The sequence below is a fragment of the Schistocerca piceifrons genome, chromosome 11, assembly GCF_021461385.2.
Source record: "Schistocerca piceifrons isolate TAMUIC-IGC-003096 chromosome 11, iqSchPice1.1, whole genome shotgun sequence".
Taxonomy (NCBI): Eukaryota; Metazoa; Arthropoda; class Insecta; order Orthoptera; family Acrididae; genus Schistocerca; species Schistocerca piceifrons.
In genome coordinates, this window is record NC_060148.1 from 119,693,407 (window position 1) to 119,718,754 (window position 25,348).

The following is a 25,348-nucleotide window of genomic DNA, read 5'->3' on the forward strand; positions in this document are numbered from 1 at the left end:
AATTGCTACGCCACTTACTCTCACAACCAGGCCCACTTTATCTTCATGTGCCTAGACACTTGTTTAAGCTCCTCTCTGCTCTTCCCCTCCCACTCTGCTGAGCTACTGATGGACAAAACAACGAAACTATCGTCTGAAGAACACGTGTCTGATTTCTACCAAACACATACAGGCCCATTCTGAGTGCTCCGCAGATTGCCAAAAGACTACGTGATAGATTGGAACGGAAAGCCGGGTTTTTCTTAGTACGTAAACACACAGCAATCGCAGACAATTCTAGCTACTTAATCCATGGCAGCAAATGGATAAATGTATGTACAATGATGCTGGGAGTGGAATGACAAATCGACATGATTGGGCTGAGCGCCCTTTATTTGACAAAATAATACTAATCTGGAATCTAGATTTCTAATTTTTATGATGGTTTTTATGCACTCAGGCCCCAAAGAAACTGGTATAGGCATTCAGATCCACAGATACCATTCACCACATCAACCAGCTCTGTGCTGCATTGTGCAGCTACCTACTGCCAGGTACTCCACATCAGTGACATCATGAAAGAGCAGAATGGGACGCTCCGCGGAACTCACAGACTTTGAACATGGTCAAGAATTCGCAGACTTTGAACATGGTCAAGTGATTGGGTATCACCTGTGTCATAAGTCTGTATGCGAAATTTCCCCACTCCTAAACATACCTAGGTGCACTGTTTCCGATGTGATAGTGGAGTGGAAACTAGAAGTAACATATACAGCACAAAAGCGTACAGATCGACCTCGTCTGTTGACTCGCAGAGACCACCGTCAATTGGAGAGGATCATTATGTGTGGTAGGCAGACATCTATCCTGACTGTCACACAGGAATTCAAAACTGCATCAGGATCCACTGCAAGTACTATGAAAGTCAGGCAGCAGGTCAGAAAACTTGGATTTCATGGTCGAGCAGCTGTTCATAAGCCACACATCACGCCGGTAAATGTCAAACGATGCCCCGCTCGGTGTAAGGAGAGTAAACATTGGACGATTGAACAGTGGAAAAACGTTGTGTGGAGTGACAAATCACGGTACACAATCTGGCGATTCAATGAACAGGGTGCGGGTATGGCGAATGTCCGGTGAACGTCATCTGCTAGTGTATGTAATGCCAACAGTAATCTTCGGAGGTGGTGGTGTTATGGAGTGGTCGTGTTTTTCATGGAGGAGGCTTGCACCCCTTGTTGTTTTGTGTTGCACTATCACAGCACGGACCTACATTGATGTTTTAACCACCTTCTTGCTCCCACTGTTGAAGATCAAGTCGGGGGTGGCGATTGCACCTTACAACACGATCGAACACCTATTCGTAATGCACGGCCTGTGGGGGAGTGGTTACACGACAATAACATCCCTCTAAAGGACTGGCCTGAACAGAGTCTTGACCTGAATCCTATAGAACACCTTTGGGATATTTTGGAATGGTAACTTCGTGCCAGGCGTCACCGACTGACATCAATACCTCTCCTCAGTGCAGCACGCCGTGAAGAATGGGCTGTCATTCCCGAAATAACCTTCCAGCTCCTGATTGAACGTATGCCTGCAATAGTGGAAGCTGTGATCGAAGCTAAAGGTGGGCCAACACTGTACTGAATTCCAGCATTACCGATGGAGGGCGCCACGAACTTGTAAGTCATTTTCAGCAATGTTTCCGGATACTTTTGATCACATAGTGTATGCTTCGTAGGGGGAAACTGCTGTTAATTTTCAAGCTTTTACGTGAATATACTTTGCGCATCCTTTTGCAAGCGAGAAGATGTCGTGAAGTACGATTGGGAAAGGCTGTAAATTAACCATCTATGTCCCTTTATTGAGTCCAGATGTTGAACAGAGAGAATGTTAAATAGCTGACAGAAGAAAAAATGTCACCAACAAATAATAATTACTGTGGAGTAATGAAATTTCTTGGCTAAACTTGCTTTGGTGACATATTTCAGTGATTAACACTGCAAGGTCATAGGTTAATTTAAGTGCAAGATAAGCTGCCGCAAATCAAAGGGATAGTACACTATTAACCAGTGTAAGTTCCAAAATGTTGATTGAAACCATGAAAACGTAGATGTACTGTGTTGTGCAGGTCTCAGGTGTCAGTTTATAGTTTATGGGGTGGAGTTCCATGTCTGTTGCACTGGGTCGGTCAATAACGGTATGGTTAATGCTGGTTGTGGATAGCACTGGATCTGTCGTCCGATGATGTCTCATATGTGCTCGATCAGACAGATCGGTGGTGGAGCACGCTAAAGCAACATGTCGATTCTCTGAACAGTGTATTGAGCTACAATAGCTGTGTGCGGTCGAGTGTTATCTTGTTGGAAAACACCCACTGGAATGTTCTTCATGAATGGCACCACAACAGATCGAATCACCGGACTTACATACAAATTTGCGGCCGGAATGCGTGGGATAACCACGAGAGTGCTCCTGCTGTGATACGAAGTCGCACTCCAGACAAAAGCTCCAAGTATAGGTCTATTGTGCCTATCACACTGACAGGTTGGTTGCTGGTCGTCAGCTGGCCGAGTCCTAAACAACACACGGCCATCACTGGCACCGACCGACACAAGAAACTCTCATGAGGAAACACAGCAAACTGCACCCTGCCATCCAATGAGCTCTTGCTTGACACTAATTAAGTCGCAAATGGCGATGGTTTGGGTTCAGTGGAGTGCACATTACAAGGCGCCTGGCTCGGAGCTGTTCTTGAGGCAACTGGTTTCTAACAGTTCGTTGTGTCACTATAGTGCCAACTGCTGCTTACACTCCTGGGGCAGACGCAATACGCTGCGCCATAACCATACGCCAAACACGATGGTCATCCCTCTAGAAAGTGCCAATGTGCCTGTCTGGAGCTCATTTTTCTTGTGACTACATTTTCGTGACCACTGCTGACAGCAATAATGTACAGTGAGCACTTTCCAGCTTAGTCTTTTTGCAGTATCACAGACAGAACATCCAGCTTTGCGTAGCCCTATAATACAGCCTCATTGAAACTCAGTGAGACATTGATAATGGCATCTTTGTCTCCTTAAAGGCATTGTTGTTGGCCGCTGCGGCCGAGCGGTTCCAGGCGCTTAAGTCCAGAACCACGCTGCTGCTATGGTCGCAGATTCGAATCCTGCCTCGGGAATGGATGTGTGTGATGTCCTTAGGTTAGTTAGATTTAAGTAGTTCTGAGTCTAGGGGACTGATGGCCTCAGATGTTAAGTCCTATAGTGCTTACAGCCATTTGAACCAGTTTTGAAAGGCATTCTTGACTAACATCAATTCAGCACACCCAATAGCAGAGGTAACTGAAGCTACTAGCACCACCCTTATGCGACTGTGACGCAATCTGAAAAGACATAATCTTTCAGACGTAGAAACACACCTGTCAGCTTTTGTTTATAATGCACAACGCCTTCTTGGTGTTGGTATTTTCTTTCCTGTCTATGTATTGGTGATCCTTCTACTTCACTATATTATCTGCTTTCCGTATACAGAAACATATGAGCTAACATGTACCAAATGCAAACTCGTAGCTACTGCAAGTTTTCAATGCAAACTTTTGGAAATTCTTGCAGTAGGTTAGTTAATTCTGAACTAGCACAATAACTACGACCATAAGTAAAATCAACAGTTATACTCTACAAATGACTGTGAGATGCATGTCAGGGGGTACGTCCCATTGTACCTGTTGTTAGGGCTTTTTCCTGCTCGATTCGCACATGGGGTGCGGGAAGATGGATTTTTTGAATGTGTGGAGCAATTATTCTAATCTTATCCTCACTATGCCCCTGTGAGCAATACGTAGCGAGCTGTGTTATTTCCCCAAGCCGGTCTCCCGTCTCAACATCCTAGCTTAAACCTCACCATGTCATGGCAGCATCGTATCTTGTTCAGTAACATCCATTCTCTAGCTACCAACAATCATCTCCTCATGCACACCCTCCTGACCCCCTACGTGGATGCCTTCCTCATCAATAAAACTTTTCTCCAGTCCCCGCGTATCATAAGCACTTCACCCTACTTCATTCACTGCTCCGATAATCCCTTCCTGATTGCACGTGGCAGAGTTGCCATCAGCCACCTACGCCAGGTCCCTGTTTGGCTCCAAATCCTCCTTCGTGACCCCACTGAACATTTTAACCTCAGCCTCTTTTTCCCTGGCCTCACCATAACCTGTGCCACCATCTATGTCCGTGCCACTGGCCCCATACCATTTAACATCCTTTCCCACATTGACTGCACCTTCTCCTCCTACGTGATTGCCGCCAACATAAACATCTGCAGTTGTACCACCGCCGAGCTGGGATGGTGGCATCAGTTCCTCACCTCACTTCAAGCTGATTTCCTTCCCATCCCCCACCACACCTTCCCCGAATCTAATACCACTCCCAACATAGTCCTGGCCTTACAGTGGATGTTCTCGACCCTATTGGTAGCATCCATCTCCCCGTCCTTATCGTGACAGATGGGTGAAACCCACGCCTCGCTCCATGCACCGACCCTCCCCAAAAGTTCGTCCACGACTACTCTCGTGCTAAATAGAATGCCTACCGGGCGACCCTAGGTACCCGGTTTGATGACCACCCTCTGGCCTTCCAGCATCCTGATGATGTCACCCATGCCACCTGCTTTCTCCACCAAACCCTGTCTGAGGCTGTTGAAGCTCATTTCCCCATTACCTTCATTCACCTGCACTGCCCCACTTAACCCCCACAGGCCATCCTTCTCCTTCATGAACCCTGCCATCTCTACCATGACTTTCTCCACACATGGGACTGGGACACACTCCATCGCCACTGGCAACTCTAGGGTGGGATCCGAAATTTGCTCGCTGCCAAAAAACGCTGGGACTGGCACCAGCACCCACCTAAGTGATACTCTCCCTATCACATCATCCAAGTACTGGTCAGCCTTCCATCGCCTTACTGGATCTAATCCCTCCCCGCAGTATCCCCTCCTCCATGATGATCAACCTTTTCCTGACAACCTCAGTAAGGCCAATCATTTTGCTTCCTACCTGTCCAATATCCTTACTATTCCTGATGATCCCATCTTTGATTACTCCCTCATCCCAGATGTCTGTGATTGTACTGACACCTCTGGTCCCCCGCATGCCCTTTGCTTCCAGTACTTGGACCACATCCCACACACACCTCTTAACATTCCCATCACCACACAAGACACCATAGCCACACTTCACACTAAACGTTACACCATTCCTGGTCACGACCCTGTCACCTACCACTATCTCTGTGAGGCACCCATATCTTTCCTCACCATCCTGGCTGTGCTCAATAATGTGGTCCTCATGATCGGCTACTACCGCAACTTGTAGAAAACCTCCCGGATCCTGATGTTCGTCAATCCTACCAAACCACCCACTGATGGCTCCTCCTACCATCCCCTCACTCTTCAGCAATAACTTGGAGTCCATCTTCACTTGAAGAATTCACCAGCACTTCCACCTGCATTGTCTCCTTCCCTCTATCCAATGTGGCTTCCAAACCTCCTTCTCTGTTGATGACCTCCTCCTCCATCTCACCCACCTCCTCTCCGGCCAACTAAATTCCCATCGCTCCACTGTCTTCATGTCCCTTGACCTCAAACGTGCGTACAACCGTGTCTGGCATTCGCACCTCCTCGACAGCCTACTAAATTCCCATCGCTCCAGCACCTTCATGTTCCTTGACCTTAAACTTGCATATACCATGTCTGGCATTCCGGTCTCCTTTTCAAGCTCCAAACCTTCGCCCTTCACATCAGTTATGCCTGTCTGGTCGCCTCCTTCGTCTCCCACCACCCTCCTATGTTACCATCCACAATACTGACTCTTATATCTTCTACCCTTTCGCCAGTGTGACCCAGGGCTCCATCATCTCTCCTCTTCTTTACCTCCTCTATAAGGCGAACATGCCATCACCCCACCCCATCCAACTTCTCCAATTTGCTGATGAGACTGCCTTCCTTGCCCTCGGCCTCACCCTCCAATGCTCCCAATGCCTTCTTCAATCCCACCTTGACCAGTTCACCGCTTGATGTAACCAGTGGTTGCTTATGATCAATCCTTCCAAAACCCGGGCAATCATGGTAGGGAACACCACCCCTATCTTCCGTCTCCTAGATTTTTTCCTAACCATATATTGCCACCCCATCAACCTCACCCCAAACTCTCAAGTATCTCGGTGTCACCCTCAACTGCCGCCATTCCTGGACTCCCATCTCTGGGCAGTCCAAGATGAGGCCCGTACCTGCCTCTGTCTCCTTAAACTCTTCTCCACCCAAACATGGGGTTACAACTTCTCCACTCTCTTCCACACTTATCAATCCCTCATCTGCCCCATCCTCTGCTATGCCTATCCCACCTGGGTTTCCGCCCCTCCCACATACTATAAGTCCATCCAAATCCTTGAATGCCATGTGCTCTGCCCTGCCTATTGCATCCGCCTCCCATCCTCCATGTGGATCCTTTCTGACTTGATTCCCTTCCCGCACCTTCTCCTTTTCCTCAAACAAATTCTTTACACCCCCTGCGGACTCGATCCTCCACACCCACTTGTCTCTCGCCTCTGCGCCCACCCTGTCCCACTGCCATGCCTGTATTCTTGCGTCCTGCCTGCTCTTCATCTTCACACTCTCCACACTCTCGCCCAGTGTGGTTTCTGCCGACTTCCCCTCCCTGTGATGTCTTTGTTCCCCCATCTAGCCATCCTACCAGCTCTAACCCCCTCTCCATCTCCCCCTTTTTTCCTCCTGGTCTCCCTCTCTTCTACCAACCTTCCTTTCTCCCCTCTCCCTTGTCTCCCTCTTCCTCCACTTCTCCTCCCAGGGCTTCCAACACCTACCCTCTCCCCTCACCCCACCCTTCTCTCTCGCACTGGCTCCTTCCCCTTCTCCTTCCCTCATGCCTTTTCCTTACATTCAGTGGCAGCCCCCCCCCCTTCTTCAGTGTGTTGGTTACCTTTTCGCTGATGATCCTCACCACAGTGGTTCAGTGCACCACTGTTTCTTCAACAGTGTTTTTCGGTGTCCTTCTACGTTTGTGTCTCCAACTGGATGTCTACATTTTTTTTAACTGTTGACCTCATTTGTGTATACCAAGCCTACAGACGAACGACTTCATTTCTATAGTGTTACATATTGTCACCATGTTTTTCCCTACATATATTTTCTATTGTTTTCTATTGTATCTAATGTTGTACCATTTGGCTGAAGAACCACATATGTAGGCCGCTGCAGGCCCATCTCGTGTGAGGAATGAAATAAGAATAAAGGAACCAAAAAGGAAAAAAGTTATTGAGGGGTAATGAAAGTTTTGGATATGACCTCATCCTCTTCCCCCACCTCCTCCTTCTCCTCCAACATTTACACATCCTTTACACTGTCCACAGGCTTGTTCCTTCTCACCCCCTGGTTTCCTCCTTCCTCTCCACCCCTCGCCCATTGTCGCGACTTTATCGCTATATCCCTCCCTCTCTTAACCATCACATCCTCCATCTCCTTCATCAGGGCAATTTCTAGCACCTCCCAGATTTTGAACTTTGCTGTGACATCTACGCTTCCTTCCAACTGTAACCCCCATGTCCTCCCCTCACTCCCTTCTCTGCTCTCTTTTCCCCTCCCTCCCTTCTTCCCTTCTTCGTCCGTCCTTCCTCATATGTATGCCCCTGGCAGATGCTCTCTGTCGTCGTCATCAGTGTAGTGCATCAGTGTTGTGTTTGCTGCTGTTCTCCTGTAGGTCAGGAGGTGTGATTTTGATTGTGTGCTGGACTTGTACATAGTGTCATTGTCAGTGATTGTTATGTGCTACATGGTCCGTCCATACATTTATGATCCAGCATGTTGTTTTGTTTTCTGTGCGCTAATTTGTTACGGTTTTTATCTCCATTTTTCAGTCGACCCCCTTTCCTCTGTTATCTTCCATGATGTTCCCCCTTATTATATGTATGTACGCCATATTCTCTCCTTTATGTTATTTTAAATGTGTTCTGTTGTATGATTAATGTCTTTTGGCTGGAGAGCAGCGCAAACGCTGCTGCCAGCCCGCCCCAGATGGGGCATTGAAATACAATAGAAAAAAAAATTGTTTTGGACGGCTCAGTGTAATTTTGTGGTCTGGGCCTATTGGTGCAGAGAAGAACTTGGTACGCATGAATAAACAGAAACTGGAGAATCGCCATAGGTAGAAACGCAGATGACGAATTCACGGGTTGCATCCTTCAGCACTGTAATAAGGCAATTATGAGATCCGTTACATTAAATATTACAATTTAATTAATTACAAGTGGCAACTAACAGGTGCTGGCAGCTATGTGTGCCACCCGCTGCTTCTGCCCAGGTGACTTGTCTCATTCAACCGAAATACCATGTTATCGCCTGTAAAATGTGCAAGCTGATTGTTTCTTCGCTGTGTCTCTCAACTCGTTACGCGTTTTTCAAAGGAATGATAAGTAAATGTAAAGCAAACTGAAAGCAGGCAATGAAAAGTCCATCGTCCCTTTGTCAAAACCGTTCCATAGCCCTAAATTTTCCGTCATGTTGTTGATAAAGATTCGGTTAAGTGTTTTAGGGTTGATGATGGGGAAACGAAAACAGTGGGATGTACAGGTATACTAGTTAAAAGCTGACGTCGGGAATTCTTTTAAGTGCGGTACTTGGAGACACACACAAATAGCTTACCTGTATATCGTAGTATTGAAAAAACAATCCATAAGTTACGTAGTCGACACGTGTTCCATCTCTCAGTATAATATCCCTCCATCGCTGCTATATATGAGCGTGTAATACACATCAAAATTCTCGTCGGAACCTTGTCCATTATTTAATATACATTTTATCAATTTTCTTTGCACTTTTACTTCTTGTGAGGGAAAATGTGTTGTGTATATTTAAATATGGCACGAACATTAACGTAAGGTTAACTATAGGTCCATATGTTACCACCACATTTATCAGGTATTTGTAAAGTCAACCGAATTATCATCTTTTACCCTAACGTATACCTTAGGATACGTTACTGATCAGTGTGTCGTCACAATCAAGATTTCAAGGGGGTAGGGTGAGGGGAGGGTGTCTGATATCAGTCTTCCCAACCGTTGTACAGCGCTAAGTAGCTTCTTCCACGCACTTGACAGTAGTTTGAAAAATAAGCACACCTGTATCTACGTGAATACTCTGCAGTTCACATTTAAGAGCATGGCGGAAGATTGATCGAACCACTTTCAGACTATTTGACTACCGTTCCATTCTCGAAAAGCTCGCGGGAAAAACGAACACTTAAATCTATTTGTGCGAGCACTGATTTATCTTATTTTACTAAGATGATAATTTCCTGCTAACAAAATAATTTCCGGTTCAGAGGAGAAAGGTGGCGTTTGGATTTCAGTGAAAACCACTCGGCGAAAAGGAAAACACTTGGTTTTAATAACTGTCAGCCCATCTCGCATATCATACCGATGACACTTTGTCCCTCATTTCGCGATAACAGAATAGGAGCAGCTTGTCTTTGAACTTTTTCGATGTCCTCTGTCAATCCTATCTCGTAAGGATCCGAAATAGCACAGCAATATAAGCAGAAGAGAACCAACAAGCGTAATGTAGTCGATACCCATTGCAAAACCATGGAAAGTGTATCACATCGTTTCCTACTTTTAGGACCCAGGAATCTGGCTAAAACCTCAGAGATGGAATTTTGAATGACTGTAAAAAGTTTAGTGGACAATTATGATGAGATTTCTGAAGATCGTATCCTCGCAGAAATTTCCCACATGAGAAGATTTCTGCAAACTGGCAAAGTTCAGAAAGAAGAATCCATTTTTGGACATCTTTAGGGTTCTTATAGTTCGTTTTTGAATATGGATTTGTCGAATCTGTTCCCATCCTCATTTTGGTGCTAAAGTTTTTCTGAACTTGGTGTGTTTCAGTGGTGTTCACATCAAAGGAGTTATTTAAAATTCAAACTAATTAATATTATCATTGGTCTACCATGAGTCAAGCACGACAAAAGTCATTAACATATCCAGATGCCGATAGTATCGCGTACACACGGCATAAAAGGGCAGTGCATGGGCAGAGCTGTCATTTGTAAACACGTGATTCATGTGAAATGGTTTCCGACATGATTATGGCCGCGCGACCAGAAGTAACAGGCTTTGAACTCTGAACGGTAGTTGGAGCTAGACGCGTGGGGCATTCCATTTCGGAAATGGTTAGGGAGTCCAGTGTTCTGACTTCCACAATTTCAAGATTGTGCCGAAAATATCGAGTTTCAGGCGTTCTCCTCATTACGCACAACGCAGTGGCTGACGGCCTTCACGTAACGACCGAGAGCAGGCGTGTTTGTGTAGAGCTGTCAGTGCTAACAGAAAGATACACTGCGTGGAATAATAACAGAAATCAGTGTGGGACGGACGACGAAAGTATCCGTTATGACAGTGCCGCGGGTTCGAGTGTGGTGCAGACCCCACAAAGCCATGGACTCAAGTTGTCAACAAGGCTCTGTGCAAGGTGATGATGCATCCTTAATGGCTTGGGCTGTGTTGATACGGAATGGACTGTATCCTCTGGTTCAACTGAACCGATCATTAACTGGAAATGGCTACGTTCGGCTACTTGGAGACCGTTTGGCTTAATTCATGGACTTCATGCTATCAAAAATATCACTGGGCCAGAACTGTTCGAGATTGGTTAGAAGAACATTATGAAGTATTCCGGCAAATGATTTGGTAGCCAAGACCGCTCGACATTTTTCCCACCAAACATCTATGGCACAGAATTCGGAGGTCAGTTCGTTTACAAAATGTTGCTCTAGCAACACTTTCACTATTATGGATGGCTGTAGAGGCAGCAAGGCTCAGTACGTCTGCATGGGACTTCCAGCGACTTCCTGAGTCCATCTCACGTCGTGTTGCTGCACTACGTCGTGTAATCGGAGATCCGATACGATATTAGGGGATATCCCATGACTTTTGTCACCACAGTGTAGTATGACAATTTTGTCGATGCAAAATAGTGGTGCTAAAGATATCGATTCTGATGGAGCAATAAAAAATTTGCGACATAAGAAGTTACAATAACTCTAAATTACATATTGAACATACCCACCAATAAGAAGATCACTTGTTATTTGTACTGATTCATCAATAACTAGTTAAAACTATGTTATTTACAAGAATGAGTTTTACATATTCCTATCCATTCATAATAACTGTTTACAAAATTGTAAACACTATATTTTGTTTACTTAAACACTTGTTCCGAAAAATTTGTCCCTACCTCTCCCAGAAGTAATTGTTCAGCTTTTTGTGCGGTTGTCGAGGGGGGCGGGAGGAGAGATTGTGTCTGTCAAGTTAAAACACCGTGCTTGCTACCGAACTCCGTAACTACGCCAGTGCCTCAGGCGTGAAATATAGTTTATTAACAAGATCCCCCAGCTTCATCTGAAACTGATCAGGTGTAAAAGTATGCTAAGATATGAAACTACATATAAAAATGTAATGTGATTTAGAATTTAAAACCCTTACACAACTCTATTATGAATAACATAAACTTCACAAGACAGCAGTATTAATCGGAGACAGGACGAAGAAAAAAAAAAATTTATTTTGCACTGAGTGTGGATTAGTTTTGTGAAGTTTACATCTGAAATCCATCACGTTGCTAGATGCACTACAAAAAAAAACACTTGCTTCTTTTCCCACATAATTTTACATACGATTTCTATGTTAAGTAATCCACTATGAGGGAAATATATATTTACTTCATGTAGTCTAGCAGACTCTGAAAAATGTATCTTTCGCTCCAATTCGATGTAGCCATATTTTGCGTAATTCCGAATTTGTATAACTTTTTGTAATTAAGAGAAACGTACTACTGCGCTCTGCTCTCGAATAGCATTTTTCTGTAGAACACTGTGGCGTTATTCACCACAGAAAAGTTGACACTTTTTTTTTTGCTCTTAATTTAGTGTACACTCTGAGACAAAAACAACGACATACCACGAAGGAATTAGAATGGGACGGATAATGGTGGATGTAATGTACGTATACATACAAACAAATGATATCAATTTCAGGAAAAGTAGATGATTTATTCAAGAGAAAGAGCTCTGTAAACTGAGCAAGCCAATGATTCGACGGTCCACCTCTGCCCCTTATGCAAGCAGTTATTCGACTTGTCATTGGTTGATTGAGTTGTTGGATGTCTTACTGACGAATGACTTTCCAAATTATGTGGAACTTGCGTGTTAGATCATCAATGCATCATACCGACAGAAGGGCCCTGCTAATAGTGCTCGAAACGTTGACAGAGCTCTGGCGACCTTGCTGGTCAAGGTGGGGCATGGAAAGCAGTAGAAACTCTCGTCGTTTGCCGTCGGGCATTATCCTGCTGAAAAGTATGACCAGGCCATGGTGTGGCAACAAAACGGGGCATAGAATATCGTCGACTTACCGCTGCGCTGTAAGGGTTCCACAGAAGTCAACTAAAGAGGTCTTACTGGGAAATGTAGTAGCACCCCAGACGATAACACCTGATTGTCCTCCCGTATGGCGGGACTGTCTGTTTGATATCCCACCACTGTCTGCAGCATCTCAGGACAAGTGTTTGTTGGTATTCGGGGCTCAGTTCGAAGTGGGACTCATCACTGAAGACAATTCTACTCGACTCAATGGGATTCCAGGCCGAATGTGCCTGACACCACTGAATACGAGCTTGATGCTGTACAGGGGCGACGTGAACACAGCCCCTTTCTGTGAGCCGCCTGTTAATGGTCCCTGCAGTAAATGAAGTACCAGTTGCACGTCAGCTCGACAATAATGATGAATCCGGCTCTCTGAGTGTCTCTCTGATGACTGCTCCGACCTCACGTTCTGTCATCTCCCGAGGTCAAGCACTTCCTTCTTGATGCTATGTTTGGCCACTGTTTACCCATCCCTGCTAACATAGGAAAATAGTGGCATCACTCCCCCTCAGATGTCGAGCGATTCGTCTATTACTCCATCTGCCTTCTTTTAGCCCAACAAGTCTCCCAAATGATGACATCTGCATATAGTGACGCACACAGAGGGAGCGATAATGCGGGACAACAGCTATACCGGAGCATCAAACTTGGACAGCACTGGCCAGCCAGCGGTCCAACTTACCTGCATTGATGTGAACAGTTGCAGTTCGGATGTAAAAAGAGACGAGGAAAGAAACAAGACAGCTTCGAATGTCATTTAATTTTTAAAGAGAATGAAACTATATTTGGAGAAACTCCACCACTACCGCTCACTTCTTCAGTGACCAGACGGAAAGCATGAAATGCAAAAATTGTTGTCACCTGACATGGTGTTCTAATTACAAACAAGAGTGATGAAAATTTCCAACTTAAACATAGCGAGCTGTGTGTAAAGTAAAAGCATACTGCAGGGATTTCAGCGTACTGTTGAACACTGAAGCCACTAATGTATTTATTACAGTCAGTCATCTGGTTAACTCGTAGCTCCTGCGTTATCGGAGTCGGAGAAATACATTTCAGTTCTGGAAGTGTCACCTGCTACGTTGATAACGACCATATCGACATCAGAATACACGAAGCCAACCAGCCGCCCCATTTTCCCCTTTTTTGACGAGCCGTTCTGTATCCCGCCAGCGTTCGGCGTGACGTGTGAAAAAGCTGCGTGCGTTTGTACCAGTAGTCTACGTCTGGCAGTTGGCAAGTCTTGTTATTTCTTGGGCCAATTCCCTTAATTTGGCAGCAGATCAGTTCTGCTGAGTTCCTATTGTAATGGTACAGTGGCAAATGTAAAAATGCAGAATTTGTATGCCATGCTCGATGCTGTGAAAAGAATTGTTTTCATGTTTCTACGAGGCTTATCTACATCTGTGGTATAAAACGACGAAGATAGTTCAAATAAAGAGTGTTTGGTTTTTCATTTTTGTATTAAAACTTATATTGTTATGTTTTCTTAATTTAAGCAACTTTTGTTAACAGTCATTCATAAAAATCGATAATTCAGAATTTATATACCCAATAAAAACGGGAATTTCGCATGCAATATGTAATTAGAAACAAGAATTCGTACATTATTCTTAAAAATTTACGATGAGTTCTACAATTACGAGATGTAGCTATTTCAAATTGAATGAGAAAAAAAATGACTATGTGGAAATTGTAACCAGGGAACCACCGCCCACAGCAGGCTACCGATTCAGCGAAACCTGCAGTTTAGATGCGTAACGGCACTGTGTCCAATACAGTCCCTCAGAAAAGTTCAAAGCCGATTACCTCTGTAAACTTATGAAAAACATTAAGAACAATCTATTTTTCGGCCCTTTTTTTAACCCTGTTTCACTATGGAACAGTCTGCAACCTCAGGTATTTTCATTCCGCGTATTAACAGCGCGACAATCAGAGCTCAACAATAAAGAGGCTGTGACTGTAGAGCATTTTTGAAATTAAATTAAAATACGTAGCTAAAGCGTTATTAAGAAAAAGCTTGGTGGCTCTTAATAGATTTGAACATCATAAAGTTTTATTTAATGTAGCTAATACATAAGTAGGACCTACTTCCAAGAACGTAATAACACCAGTGTACGTCTGCTAGTGCTTCTGACCTATCATCGCGATTGTGTTTTCTTACACCAGGTTTATTCTTATGACGAACTCCATATCCCTAACGCCATGTCTACCGCTAGCGTCTGCCACTTCCATTCCTTTTTTCTTTCCTTTATTGAATTTCGATTCCCCCCTAAGGGGGCGGGCTGGCAGCAGCTTAGTACGCTGCTCTGCAGCCTACAGACTTTTTAAAACGTAAGAAGAAGATAAAAAACAATAAAAGCAGGGGATAAAACGGTGACTAAATTGTAAAACGGTGGAAAATTGTGGAAAGCTAAAACATAAAGCAAACCGTTGGCAAGGCTAATAAAACACACAGGAAGCAAACAGGTAACATAGTAGACAGACAATTAAAAAACACGGCCACAGTCTGGTTTCTGTTCGCAAGAGATATAAAAACCACACCCAGCGAAAGTATGATGTCCGTTCGCAACACTTCGGAAAAGACACACAACACTGAATACTCACTGTAAACGCTGCACTAAAATATCGGCACAAAGATAACACACCATAACCGAGGGCATTTGGGGGGGGGGGGGCAGGGGGGAACTGGACAGATGGAGGGGGGGGGGGGGTAAAACAAGGAGGGAGGAGAGGAAAAACGAAAGGGGGAGGAACCAAACGAGGGAGAGGACTCATAAGGGGCAGGGCAGACGCGAGAGGGAATGGGAAAAGGCAGAGGATGGAAATACAAAAGGACTCAGGGGAGAGAAGGGAGGCGGAGAGATGGTAGGTGGGAAAAAAAAAGAGGATGGAAGGGGGGAGAGGGAGCCCAGGAAAAGGACGGAGGTAAGGAGGGGGTGAGGATCAGAATTGATAGGAGGGATAAATGGCAGGAGAGAGGGCATCATCATTGAGGGGGAGTTGATGGAAGCCACCTTTGGAAAGGAGATGAAGGGTGTAGAGATGGAGGGTAGGGGCACACAACAGTAACGAGGTGGCAGGGGGCGGGGATGGGAGAGGAGAGGAGCAACCAGGGGGTGAGGGGGATCAAGGCGGCGGTAGGTGTAGAGTATGCGGATATGTTTGAGGAATACGAGCAGATGGGGGAAAGGAATGAGGTCATAGAGGATCCGTGTGGGGGATGGGTGGCGTATACGGAAGGCGAGGCGGAGTACATGACGCTCAAGGATCTGTAGGGACTTATAGAATTTGGGGGGAGCAGATATCCAGGTGGGACTGGCATAACAGAGGATGGGACGGATTAAGGATTTGTAAGTGTGGAGGATGGTAGAGGGGTGCAACCCCCATGTCCGGAAAGAGGGGAGTTTGAGGAGTGGGTGGCGGTTGTGGGCTTTGGATTGGAAGGAGCGGAGATGAGGGATCCAGGTGAGGTGACGGTCAATTGTGAGGCCAAGGTAGGTGAGGGTGGGGGTGAGGCGGAAAGGACAGGCGCAGATGGTAAGGGAGAAATCCAGGAGCCGGAAGGAACGAGTGGTATGACCTACGATGATTCCCTGGGTCTCGGAAGGGTTGATATTCTGGAGCCACTGGTTACACCATGCGGCAAAAAGGACAAGGTGATTCTGGAGAAGGCATTGGGACTGTAGGATGGTAGGAGCGAGCGCGAGGAATGTGGTGTCATTGTCACATTTCAAGAGGTGTACTGGAGGGGGGGGTTGGGGCATATCTGCCGTGTACAGGAGGTGTAGGGGAGGGGAGAGGACAGAACCCTGGGGCACATTGGCAGAGGGGTAGAAGGTGCGGGAATTGGGATTATGGATGGTAACATAGGAGGGGCGGCAGGAGAGGAAGGAGGCCATCAGACAGATGTAGTTGACAGGAAGGGGGTAGGTTTGGAGTTTAAACAGGAGACAGGGATGCCAGACACGGTCATAGGCCTTTTCGAGGTCGAAGGAGACAAAAATGGTGGAGCGACGGGAGTTAAGCTGGAGGGAGATTAGATGAGTGAGGTGGAGGAGTTGGTCATCGGCGGAGAAGGAAGGTCGAAAGCCACATTGGGTGTCAGGGTGGAGGTGGTTTTGGGGGAGGTGGTGATGGATGCGCCGGGTAAGGATGGATTCCAAGAGTTTGCTGAACACTGATGTGAGACACATAGGACGGTAGGAAGAGGCATCAGATGGAGGTTTGTTCGGTTTGGAGAACATCAGGATACAGGAGTTTGCCACTTCCGGGTGACAACGCCATTTCCTGAAGCAGCTGCATCATAGCAGAAAGCGTTTGTCACGCAATTGCTGGGAACTGCCTTAATACATACGGCGGTAGTCTGTTATCTTTATCTGGCGAACATGTTCAGACATTAAAACATTAAACAAGCTCTTTCTTCTAAACTGGCGTCAAAACTGAAGGGAGAAAGAATCGGCACTGCAGCAATTGCAAGAGTGGCTACTGTGCTGACATCTGTTGATGACGGCAGGAGCGGGGCCGTTCTTCAATACCTGCCGAACGTAAAAGTCGGGTTTACGGCTCCTGTTTGGATCTCCGTGGACGATTCGTTTAAGGAAAGCTTATTCTATAAAAAAAATATATTTATTCTTTAATGATAATCATGTGAGTGAGAATTAGACTGAATAGTTCCTGACGATGGCTTCATACTCGTTCCTACTATTTATGGCAAATGCTATATATAAATGCAATCGCAAGTAGTAGTAGGCATCTCCGGCGGTACACCGCAAGGTTACCGCCCTTCGATAGTGCCATTTTCGCGCTAATCGAAGTGCTAGGGGTTCCAGGTGCCAGCCAGCCAGCCAGCCAGCCAGCAAGCAGCAGCAGCAGCAGCAGTTCCCGGTCCCGGCCTGCAGCAGTGGTCCCGCAGCCAGCCAGCCAGCCAGCCAGCCAGCCAGCCAGCCAGCCAGCCAGCCCTCCGGTGGCAGCAGCAGTCCAGCCAGCAGCAGCAGCAGCAGCAGCAGCAGCCGCCGCCGCCCCCGGCACCGTCCGCGGCAGCAGCGTCCCTGCCTCTCGCCGTCGCCGTCGCCGTCGCCGTCGCCGTCCGTCGTCTCCCAGTGTGTGTCCTGTCCTCTTAGTGCTGTGTTTTTTCTTTCTTCTTCTTGTCATCATGTCCGCCCCCACCACCACCGTCACTACTACCACCACCGCCATCGTGTATACGTCCCCTTCCGCCGCCTCCACCACTATCACTTGGTGTGCCCAGTCCCAACCCCCTCCTTCCATCCCTCCCCTCCTCTCTATCCCTTCGCCCTCGCTCTTTGTCGCCCCCTCTCCCGCATCTTCCTCTCGTTCTGATCCTTTCCCCCCACTCCCCCAGCCTGTCACTGCAGCTCCGGCTAGGGTGGTGGCCCGCCGGGCCACTGCCCACGCCCAGCTCTCCCCGTCGCCATCGCCATCACCGCCGCCACCGCCACCACCGTCATCATCGTCACCATCACCATCACTGCCACATTCGCCTGCACCGTCACAGTCACTATCTCCGGCGCCGACTGCTGCGTCCGTGCCGGGACCTGTCCCTTCCCACCACCTCCCCATCGTTCCCGTCCCTCCTGTCACCACCCGCACATCTGCCGCTGTCAAACGCCCTAGTGGCGCCTCCACTTCCTCTGCTCCTAAAAAGGCTCCACCCCGCCCCCCATCCCCACCCCAAAATGCCATGGACGTCTCCCCACCAGGCCCCGCACCCTCCTCCTCCTCCTCCTCCTCCTCCCCCTCCCCCCCACCCGGTCTCTACAAATATCTCCTGTCCCGTCCCGATCCTTCCTTCCTCGAGGCCCGGAATCTCTCCCTCCTCCTCCGCCAACATTTCCCTGGCGCCCCCATCTCTCTCCTTACTCCCAGACGGGATTCTGTTCTTATCTCCTCCCCCAGCCCAACCCTCCATACTGACATCCTCTCCCGCCTCCCCATCACCCGTTTTGGTCCTCACGCCACCCTCACCCCTGCTCCCTCCCCATCTCCTACCCGCCAACACCAACCCCCGCGTCGCCCGCCGACCCTCACCGCCGTGATCACTCGGCTTAGCCCGTCGATCACGGAGGAGGAGGTGCTGGCGGAGCTGAAGGCCCATCCCACCCTGGAGGTGCGGGCAGTCCGCCGCATTTTCAACGCGACCGGGCCCCACCCGCCTTATGCGGGTTTTCTCTGAGGACGCCCCCTCCATTGACCGTCTCCTGAAGGAGGGTGCCCTCCTCTTCAATCAGCGGTTCAAGGTCGACCCCTCCCGTTCCCCCCCTCAATCCCTGCGCTGCCAGAGATGTCTGCGCTACAATGCACATCCAACAGCAGAGTGCCGCGAGGCCCCCACCTGCCCGCATTGTCGGCAAGCGCACTTCCTCCGGCAGTGCCCCAACCTCCAATCCCCTCCCTCCTGTAATACCTGCAGCCTCCCCCACCCCACCTACTCCCAAAAGTGTAAAGCCCGACCCCCTCCCACCACTCCTGAACTCACCGTACCTGTCCGTCCCCTGGACGCCCCCACCCCTCCTGGCAATTCCCTTCGTCCCCCCCCCCCACTGCTGAGGACATCATCAGGTTCCTCACCATTGTCCTCCAAAACGTCCATCCCTTTCAGCGCCCCCACACCTTACAACAGATCTCCCTCGCCGCCCGTTCCATATTCCACCTTAAAATGTACGCCACCTTTTCCAATAACCAGGCCCATTTCACCTTCTCCCGCCTTGACACCCTCGTATAAGTCCTTATCATGGCGCGACAGCATCGTATCCTTTTCAACAATATCCGCTCCCTTCCCGCCAACAAGAACCTCTTCCTGCACACCCTTGCTACCCACCGTGTGGATGCCTTCCTCCTCAATGAAACCTTCCTCCAACCCCACCACTCCATCCACACATCCCCCTATCTCCTCCACCGCTCCGATAATCCCCTCCCAGTTGCGCGTGGCGGAGTTGCCATTGGCCACCACCGCCAGATCCCCGTTCGGCTCCAGCCTCTCCTTCCCGACCCCACCGAACACCTGATCCTTAGTCTCTTCTTCCCCGGCCTTACCATTACCTGTGCCACCATCTATGTCCGCCCCAACGCCCCTCTTCCTTTCGACTTCCTCTCCCACATCGACCGTACCTTCTCCTCCTATGTGATCGCCGCCGACCTCAACATCCATAGTCGCTCCGCTGCCCAGTTATCGCGGTGGCATCGGTTCCTCTCCTCCCTTCAAGGCGACCTCATCCCCATCCCCCAGCACACTCGTCCCGAATCCAACTCCACTCCCGATGTTATCCTCTCCTCCCCCAACCTCCTTGGTCGCATTACGGTGGATGTCCTGGAGCCTCTTGGTAGCGACCATCTCCCTGTCCTCCTCACCGTTTCAGACGGCCGTCGCCCCCGCCCCGACCCTCGTCATGACCCTCCCCCTAAGTACATCCATGACTATTCCCGTGCCAACTGGAATGCCTACCGGGATACCCTCTCCACTCAGGTCGATAGCCACCCTCTCGCCTACCGCCGTCCCGATGATGTCACCCATGCCGCCTCCTTTCTCCAGCAGACCTTGTCTGAGGCCGTGGAGGCCCACGTCCCTACTGTTGCCATCCACCCCCACCGTCCTACCTTACCACCACAGGCCGTCCTCCTCCTCCGTGAATCCCGTCGTCTCTACCGTGCCTTCCTCCGCACGCGTGACCCGGACACCCTACGACGCCACCGGCAACTCCAGCGACACATTCGAAATTTGCTCGCGGCCAAGAAATGCCGGGACTGGCGACAGACATGCACCCGTTTAAATGCTACCCTCCCTATAAACTCGTCCAAGTTCTGGACCGCCTTCCGTCGCCTTACCGGAACTAAACCCTCCCCCTACTATCCTCTTCTCCACGATGATCACCCCTTCCCTGACGCCGTTAGTAAGGCCAATCACTTTGCCTCCTACCTGTCCGATGTGTTTTCCATCCCTGATGATCCCCAGTTCGATTACTCCCTCTTCCCAGATATCCGCGATCGAACTGACACCTCTGTCCCTCCCCTCGCTCCTGGTTTCCAGTACTTGGACAACATTCCACACACGGACCTTAATGCCCCCATCACCACACAGGATCTCATCAATACACTCCGCACCAAACGCAACACCGCTCCTGGTCACGATCGTGTTACCTACCGTCACCTTCGTGAAGCTCCTGTCTCTTTTCTCTCCACCCTGGCCAGGCTCTACAATGTAGTCCTGTCCACCGGTTACTACCCCGACCTGTGGAAAACCTCCCGTATCCTCATGTTCCTCAAACCTGGCAAACCGCCGTCCGCCGTCTCCTCCTACCGTCCCATCAGCCTTACCTCGGTCTTCAGCAAGGTCCTGGAATCTATCCTCACCCGCCGCGTCCACCAGCATCTCCGCCAGCACCGCCTCCTCCCCGTTACCCAGTGTGGCTTTCGGCCGTCCTTCTCTTCCGACGATCTTCTCCTTCACCTCACTCATCTCCTTTCCGAACAGCTCAATTCCCGTCGCTCCGCAATCTTCCTCTCTCTTGACCTCGAACGCGCATATGACCGCGTATGGCATTCCGGTCTCCTCTTCAAGCTCCAAACCTTCGCCCTTCCCATTAACTACGTTCGTCTGATCGGTTCCTTTCTCTCCCGCCGTCCTTCCCATGTCACCATCCATAATACCGATTCCTACACCTTTTTCCCCTCCGCCGGTGTGCCCCAAGGCTCCGTCCTCTCCCCCCTTCTGTACCTTTTGTACACGGCGGATATGCCGCCGCCGTCACCCCCCGTCCACCTTCTCCAGTTTGCCGATGACACCGCCTTCCTTGCCCTTGCCCCCACCCTGCAACGCTCTCAACGCCTTCTCCAATCCCATCTTGACCGGTTCACCGCTTGGTGCAACCAGTGGTTGCTCAAGGTCAATCCTTCCAAAACCCAGGCGATCATTGTAGGCAAAACCACTCCCTCCTTCCGCCTCCTTGATTTCTATCTCACCGTTTATGGCCGTCCCATCGCTCTCACCCCCACCCTTAAGTACCTTGGCGTCACCCTCGACCGTCGCCTCTCCTGGACTCCCCATCTCCAGTCAATCCAAGCCAAGGCACGTTCCCGACTCCGTCTCCTCAAACTCCTTTCCGGCTGGACGTGGGGTCTGGACCCCTCCACCATCCTCCACACCTATAAGTCCCTTATCCGCCCTATCCTCTGTTACGCCCATCCAGCCTGGATCTCCGCCCCCCCTTCCTTTTATAAATCCCTCCAAATCCTTGAACGCCATGCTCTCCGCCTTGCCTATCGCATCCGTCTCCCTTCCCCCACGTGGATCCTGTATGACCTTATCCCCTTCCCCCACCTCCTCCTCTTCCTCGAAAGGATACGAATCCTATACACCTCCCGTAAACTCGATCCACCTCACCCGCTCGTCTCCCCGGTCCTCTCCCACCCCCGCCCGCTGCCGCGCCTGTACTCCCATGTCCCACCCGGTCTCCATCTCTCCACCCTCCTTACCCTCTCCCAAGGTGGCTTCCGCCAGCTCCCCCTCCCTGATGATGTCCTCCTCCCCTGCATCTACCCCTCCTATCAACTTTGATCCTCCCCCCCCTCCTGTGTCCTTTCCTTCAGGCACCCTCCCTCCCCCCCTTTTCCCTTCCCTTCTCTTTCCTTTCCCCCCTCCCTCCTACCCTCTCCTCCGGGCTTCACTCCCCCTACCTCCCTCCCCCTCTCTCCTTTGCCCATGGCATCTCTGCTCTCCCCTCTCCCATTTCCCCTTCCTCCTCCTCCACCTCCTCTCTTGGCAGGTCCCCGGACTCGTACACGCTGAGTGGACATTCGCGCGCCGGAGATCGTCGCCATCAGTGTCTCGTGAGTGCCATCGTGTTTCGTGTTCAGTGTTCCCGTCATACTCCATCGTTCACCTGTGCCATCGCCATCTTCAGTGTTAGTGCGTCGTGACAACAGTTTGTAGTGAATTTTCGTCAAGTGTGAACGGCTCCGTGTTTGTCTTTATGTGTCTACTGTTTTATTACCCACCGTTATGTCACATTTGTGTATGTTTTCTGTTCTATCTTTATCTCCTCTACGGCTGAAGAGCGGCGTACCATGCTGCTGACAGCCTGCCTGTTTGTACGGGTTTGAAAATAACAATAAAGAAAAAAAAAAAAAAAAAAAAGTAGTAGTAGGCATCTCCGGCGGTACACCGCAAGGTTACCGCCCTTCGATAGTGCCATTTTCGCGCTAATCGAAGTGCTAGGGGTTCCAGGTGCCAGCCAGCCAGCCAGCCAGCAGCAGCAGCAGCAGCAGCAGCAGCAGCAGTTCCCGGTCCCGGCCTGCAGCAGTGGTCCCGCAGCCAGCCAGCCAGCCAGCCAGCCAGCCAGCCAGCCAGCCCTCCGGTGGCAGCAGCAGTCCAGCCAGCAGCAGCAGCAGCAGCAGCAGCAGCAGCCGCCGCCGCCCCGGCACCGTCCGCGGCAGCAGCGTCCCTGCCTCTCGCCGTCGCCGTCGCCGTCGCCGTCGCCGTCGCCGTCGCCGTCCGTCGTCTCCCAGTGTGTGTCCTGTCCTTTTAGTGCTGTGTTTTTTCTTTCTTCTTCTTGTCATCATGTCCGCCCCCACCACCACCGTCACTACTACCACCACCGCCATCGTGTATACGTCCCCTTCCGCCGCCTCCACCACTATCACTTGGTGTGCCCAGTCCCACCCCCCTCCTTCCATCCCTCCCCTCCTCTCTATCCCTTCGCCATCGCTCTTTGTCGCCCCCTCTCCCGCTTCTTCCTCTCGTTCTGATCCTTTCCCCCCACTCCCCCAGCCTGTCACTGCAGCTCCGGCTAGGGTGGTGGCCCGCCGGGCCACTGCCCACGCCCAGCTCTCCCCGTCGCCATCGCCATCACCGCCGCCACCGCCACCACCGTCATCATCGTCACCATCACCATCACTGCCACATTCGCCTGCACCGTCACAGTCACTATCTCCGGCGCCGACTGCTGCGTCCGTGCCGGGACCTGTCCCTTCCCACCACCTCCCCATCGTTCCCGTCCCTCCTGTCACCACCCGCCCATCTGCCGCTGTCAAACGCCCTAGTGGCGCCTCCACTTCCTCTGCTCCTAAAAAGGCTCCACCCCGCCGCCCATCCCCACCCCAAAATGCCATGGACGTCTCCCCACCAGGCCCCGCTCCCTCCTCCTCCTCCTCCTCCCCCTCCTCCTCCCCCCCACCCGGTCTCTACAAATATCTCCTGTCCCGTCCCGATCCTTCCTTCCTCGAGGCCCGGAATCTCTCCCTCCTCCTCCGCCAACATTTCCCTGGCGCCCCCATCTCTCTCCTTACTCCCAGACGGGATTCTGTTCTTATCTCCTCCCCCAGCCCAACCCTCCATACTGACATCCTCTCCCGCCTCCCCATCACCCGTTTTGGTCCTCACGCCTCCCTCACCCCTGCTCCCTCCCCATCTCCTACCCGCCAACCCCAACCCCCGCGTCGCCCGCCGACCCTCACCGCCGTGATCACTCGGCTTAGCCCGTCGATCACGGAGGAGGAGGTGCTGGCGGAGCTGAAGGCCCATCCCACCCTGGAGGTGCGGGCAGTCCGCCGCATTTTCAACGCGACTGGCCCCACCCGCCTTATGCGGGTTTTCTCCGAGGACGCCCCCTCCATTGACCGTCTCCTGAAGGAGGGTGCCCTCCTCTTCAATCAGCGGTACAAGGTCGACCCCTCCCGTTCCCTCCCTCAATCCCTGCGCTGCCAGAGATGTCTGCGCTACAATGCACATCCAACAGCAGAGTGCCGCGAGGCCCCCACCTGCCCGCATTGTCGGCAAGCGCACTTCCTCCGGCAGTGCCCCAACCTCCAATCCCCTCCCTCCTGTAATACCTGCAGCCTCCCCCACCCCACCTACTCCCAAAAGTGTAAAGCCCGACCCCCTCCCACCACTCCTGAACTCACCGTACCTGTCTGTCCCCTGGACGCCCCCACCCCTCCTGGCAATTCCCTTCGTCCCCCCCCCACTGCTGAGGACATCATCAGGTTCCTCACCATTGTCCTCCAAAACGTCCATCCCTTTCAGCGCCCCCACACCTTACAACAGATCTCCCTCGCCGCCCGTTCCATATTCCACCTTAAAATGTACGCCACCTTTTCCAATAACCAGGCCCATTTCACCTTCTCCCGCCTTGACACCCTCGTATAAGTCCTTATCATGGCGCGACAGCATCGTATCCTTTTCAACAATATCCGCTCCCTTCCCGCCAACAAGAACCTCTTCCTGCACACCCTTGCTACCCACCGTGTGGATGCCTTCCTCCTCAATGAAACCTTCCTCCAACCCCACCACTCCATCCACACCTCCCCCTATCTCCTCCACCGCTCCGATAATCCCCTCCCAGTTGCGCGTGGCGGAGTTGCCATTGGCCACCACCGCCAGATCCCCGTTCGGCTCCAGCCTCTCCTTCCCGACCCCACCGAACACCTGATCCTTAGTCTCTTCTTCCCCGGCCTTACCATTACCTGTGCCACCATCTATGTCCGCCCCAACGCCCCTCTTCCTTTCGACTTCCTCTCCCACATCGACCGTACCTTCTCCTCCTATGTGATCGCCGCCGACCTCAACATCCATAGTCGCTCCGCTGCCCAGTTACCGCGGTGGCATCGGTTCCTCTCCTCCCTTCAAGGCGACCTCATCCCCATCCCCCAGCACACTCGTCCCGAATCCAACTCCACTCCCGATGTTATCCTCTCCTCCCCCAACCTCCTCGGTCGCATTACGGTGGATGTCCTGGAGCCTATTGGTAGCGACCATCTCCCTGTCCTCCTCACCGTTTCAGACAGCCGTCGCCCCCGCCCCGACCCTCGTCATGACCCTCCCCCTAAGTACATCCATGACTATTCCCGTGCCAACTG

General features: G+C 50.5%; 1 protein-coding gene across 1 annotated transcript in view; it reads left to right on the top strand.

Moving 5' to 3' along the window:
- LOC124719779 (nuclear polyadenylated RNA-binding protein NAB2-like) overlaps window positions 1-25,348 on the top strand; it is a 120,353-nt gene that overhangs the window by 1,439 nt on the left and 93,566 nt on the right. Inside the window, exons 2-3 of the mRNA XM_047244977.1 lie at window positions 17,308-17,441; window positions 22,719-22,916. Coding sequence (XP_047100933.1) covers window positions 17,308-17,441; window positions 22,719-22,916 — 332 coding nt within the window. The remainder of the gene's footprint in view (window positions 1-17,307; window positions 17,442-22,718; window positions 22,917-25,348) is intronic.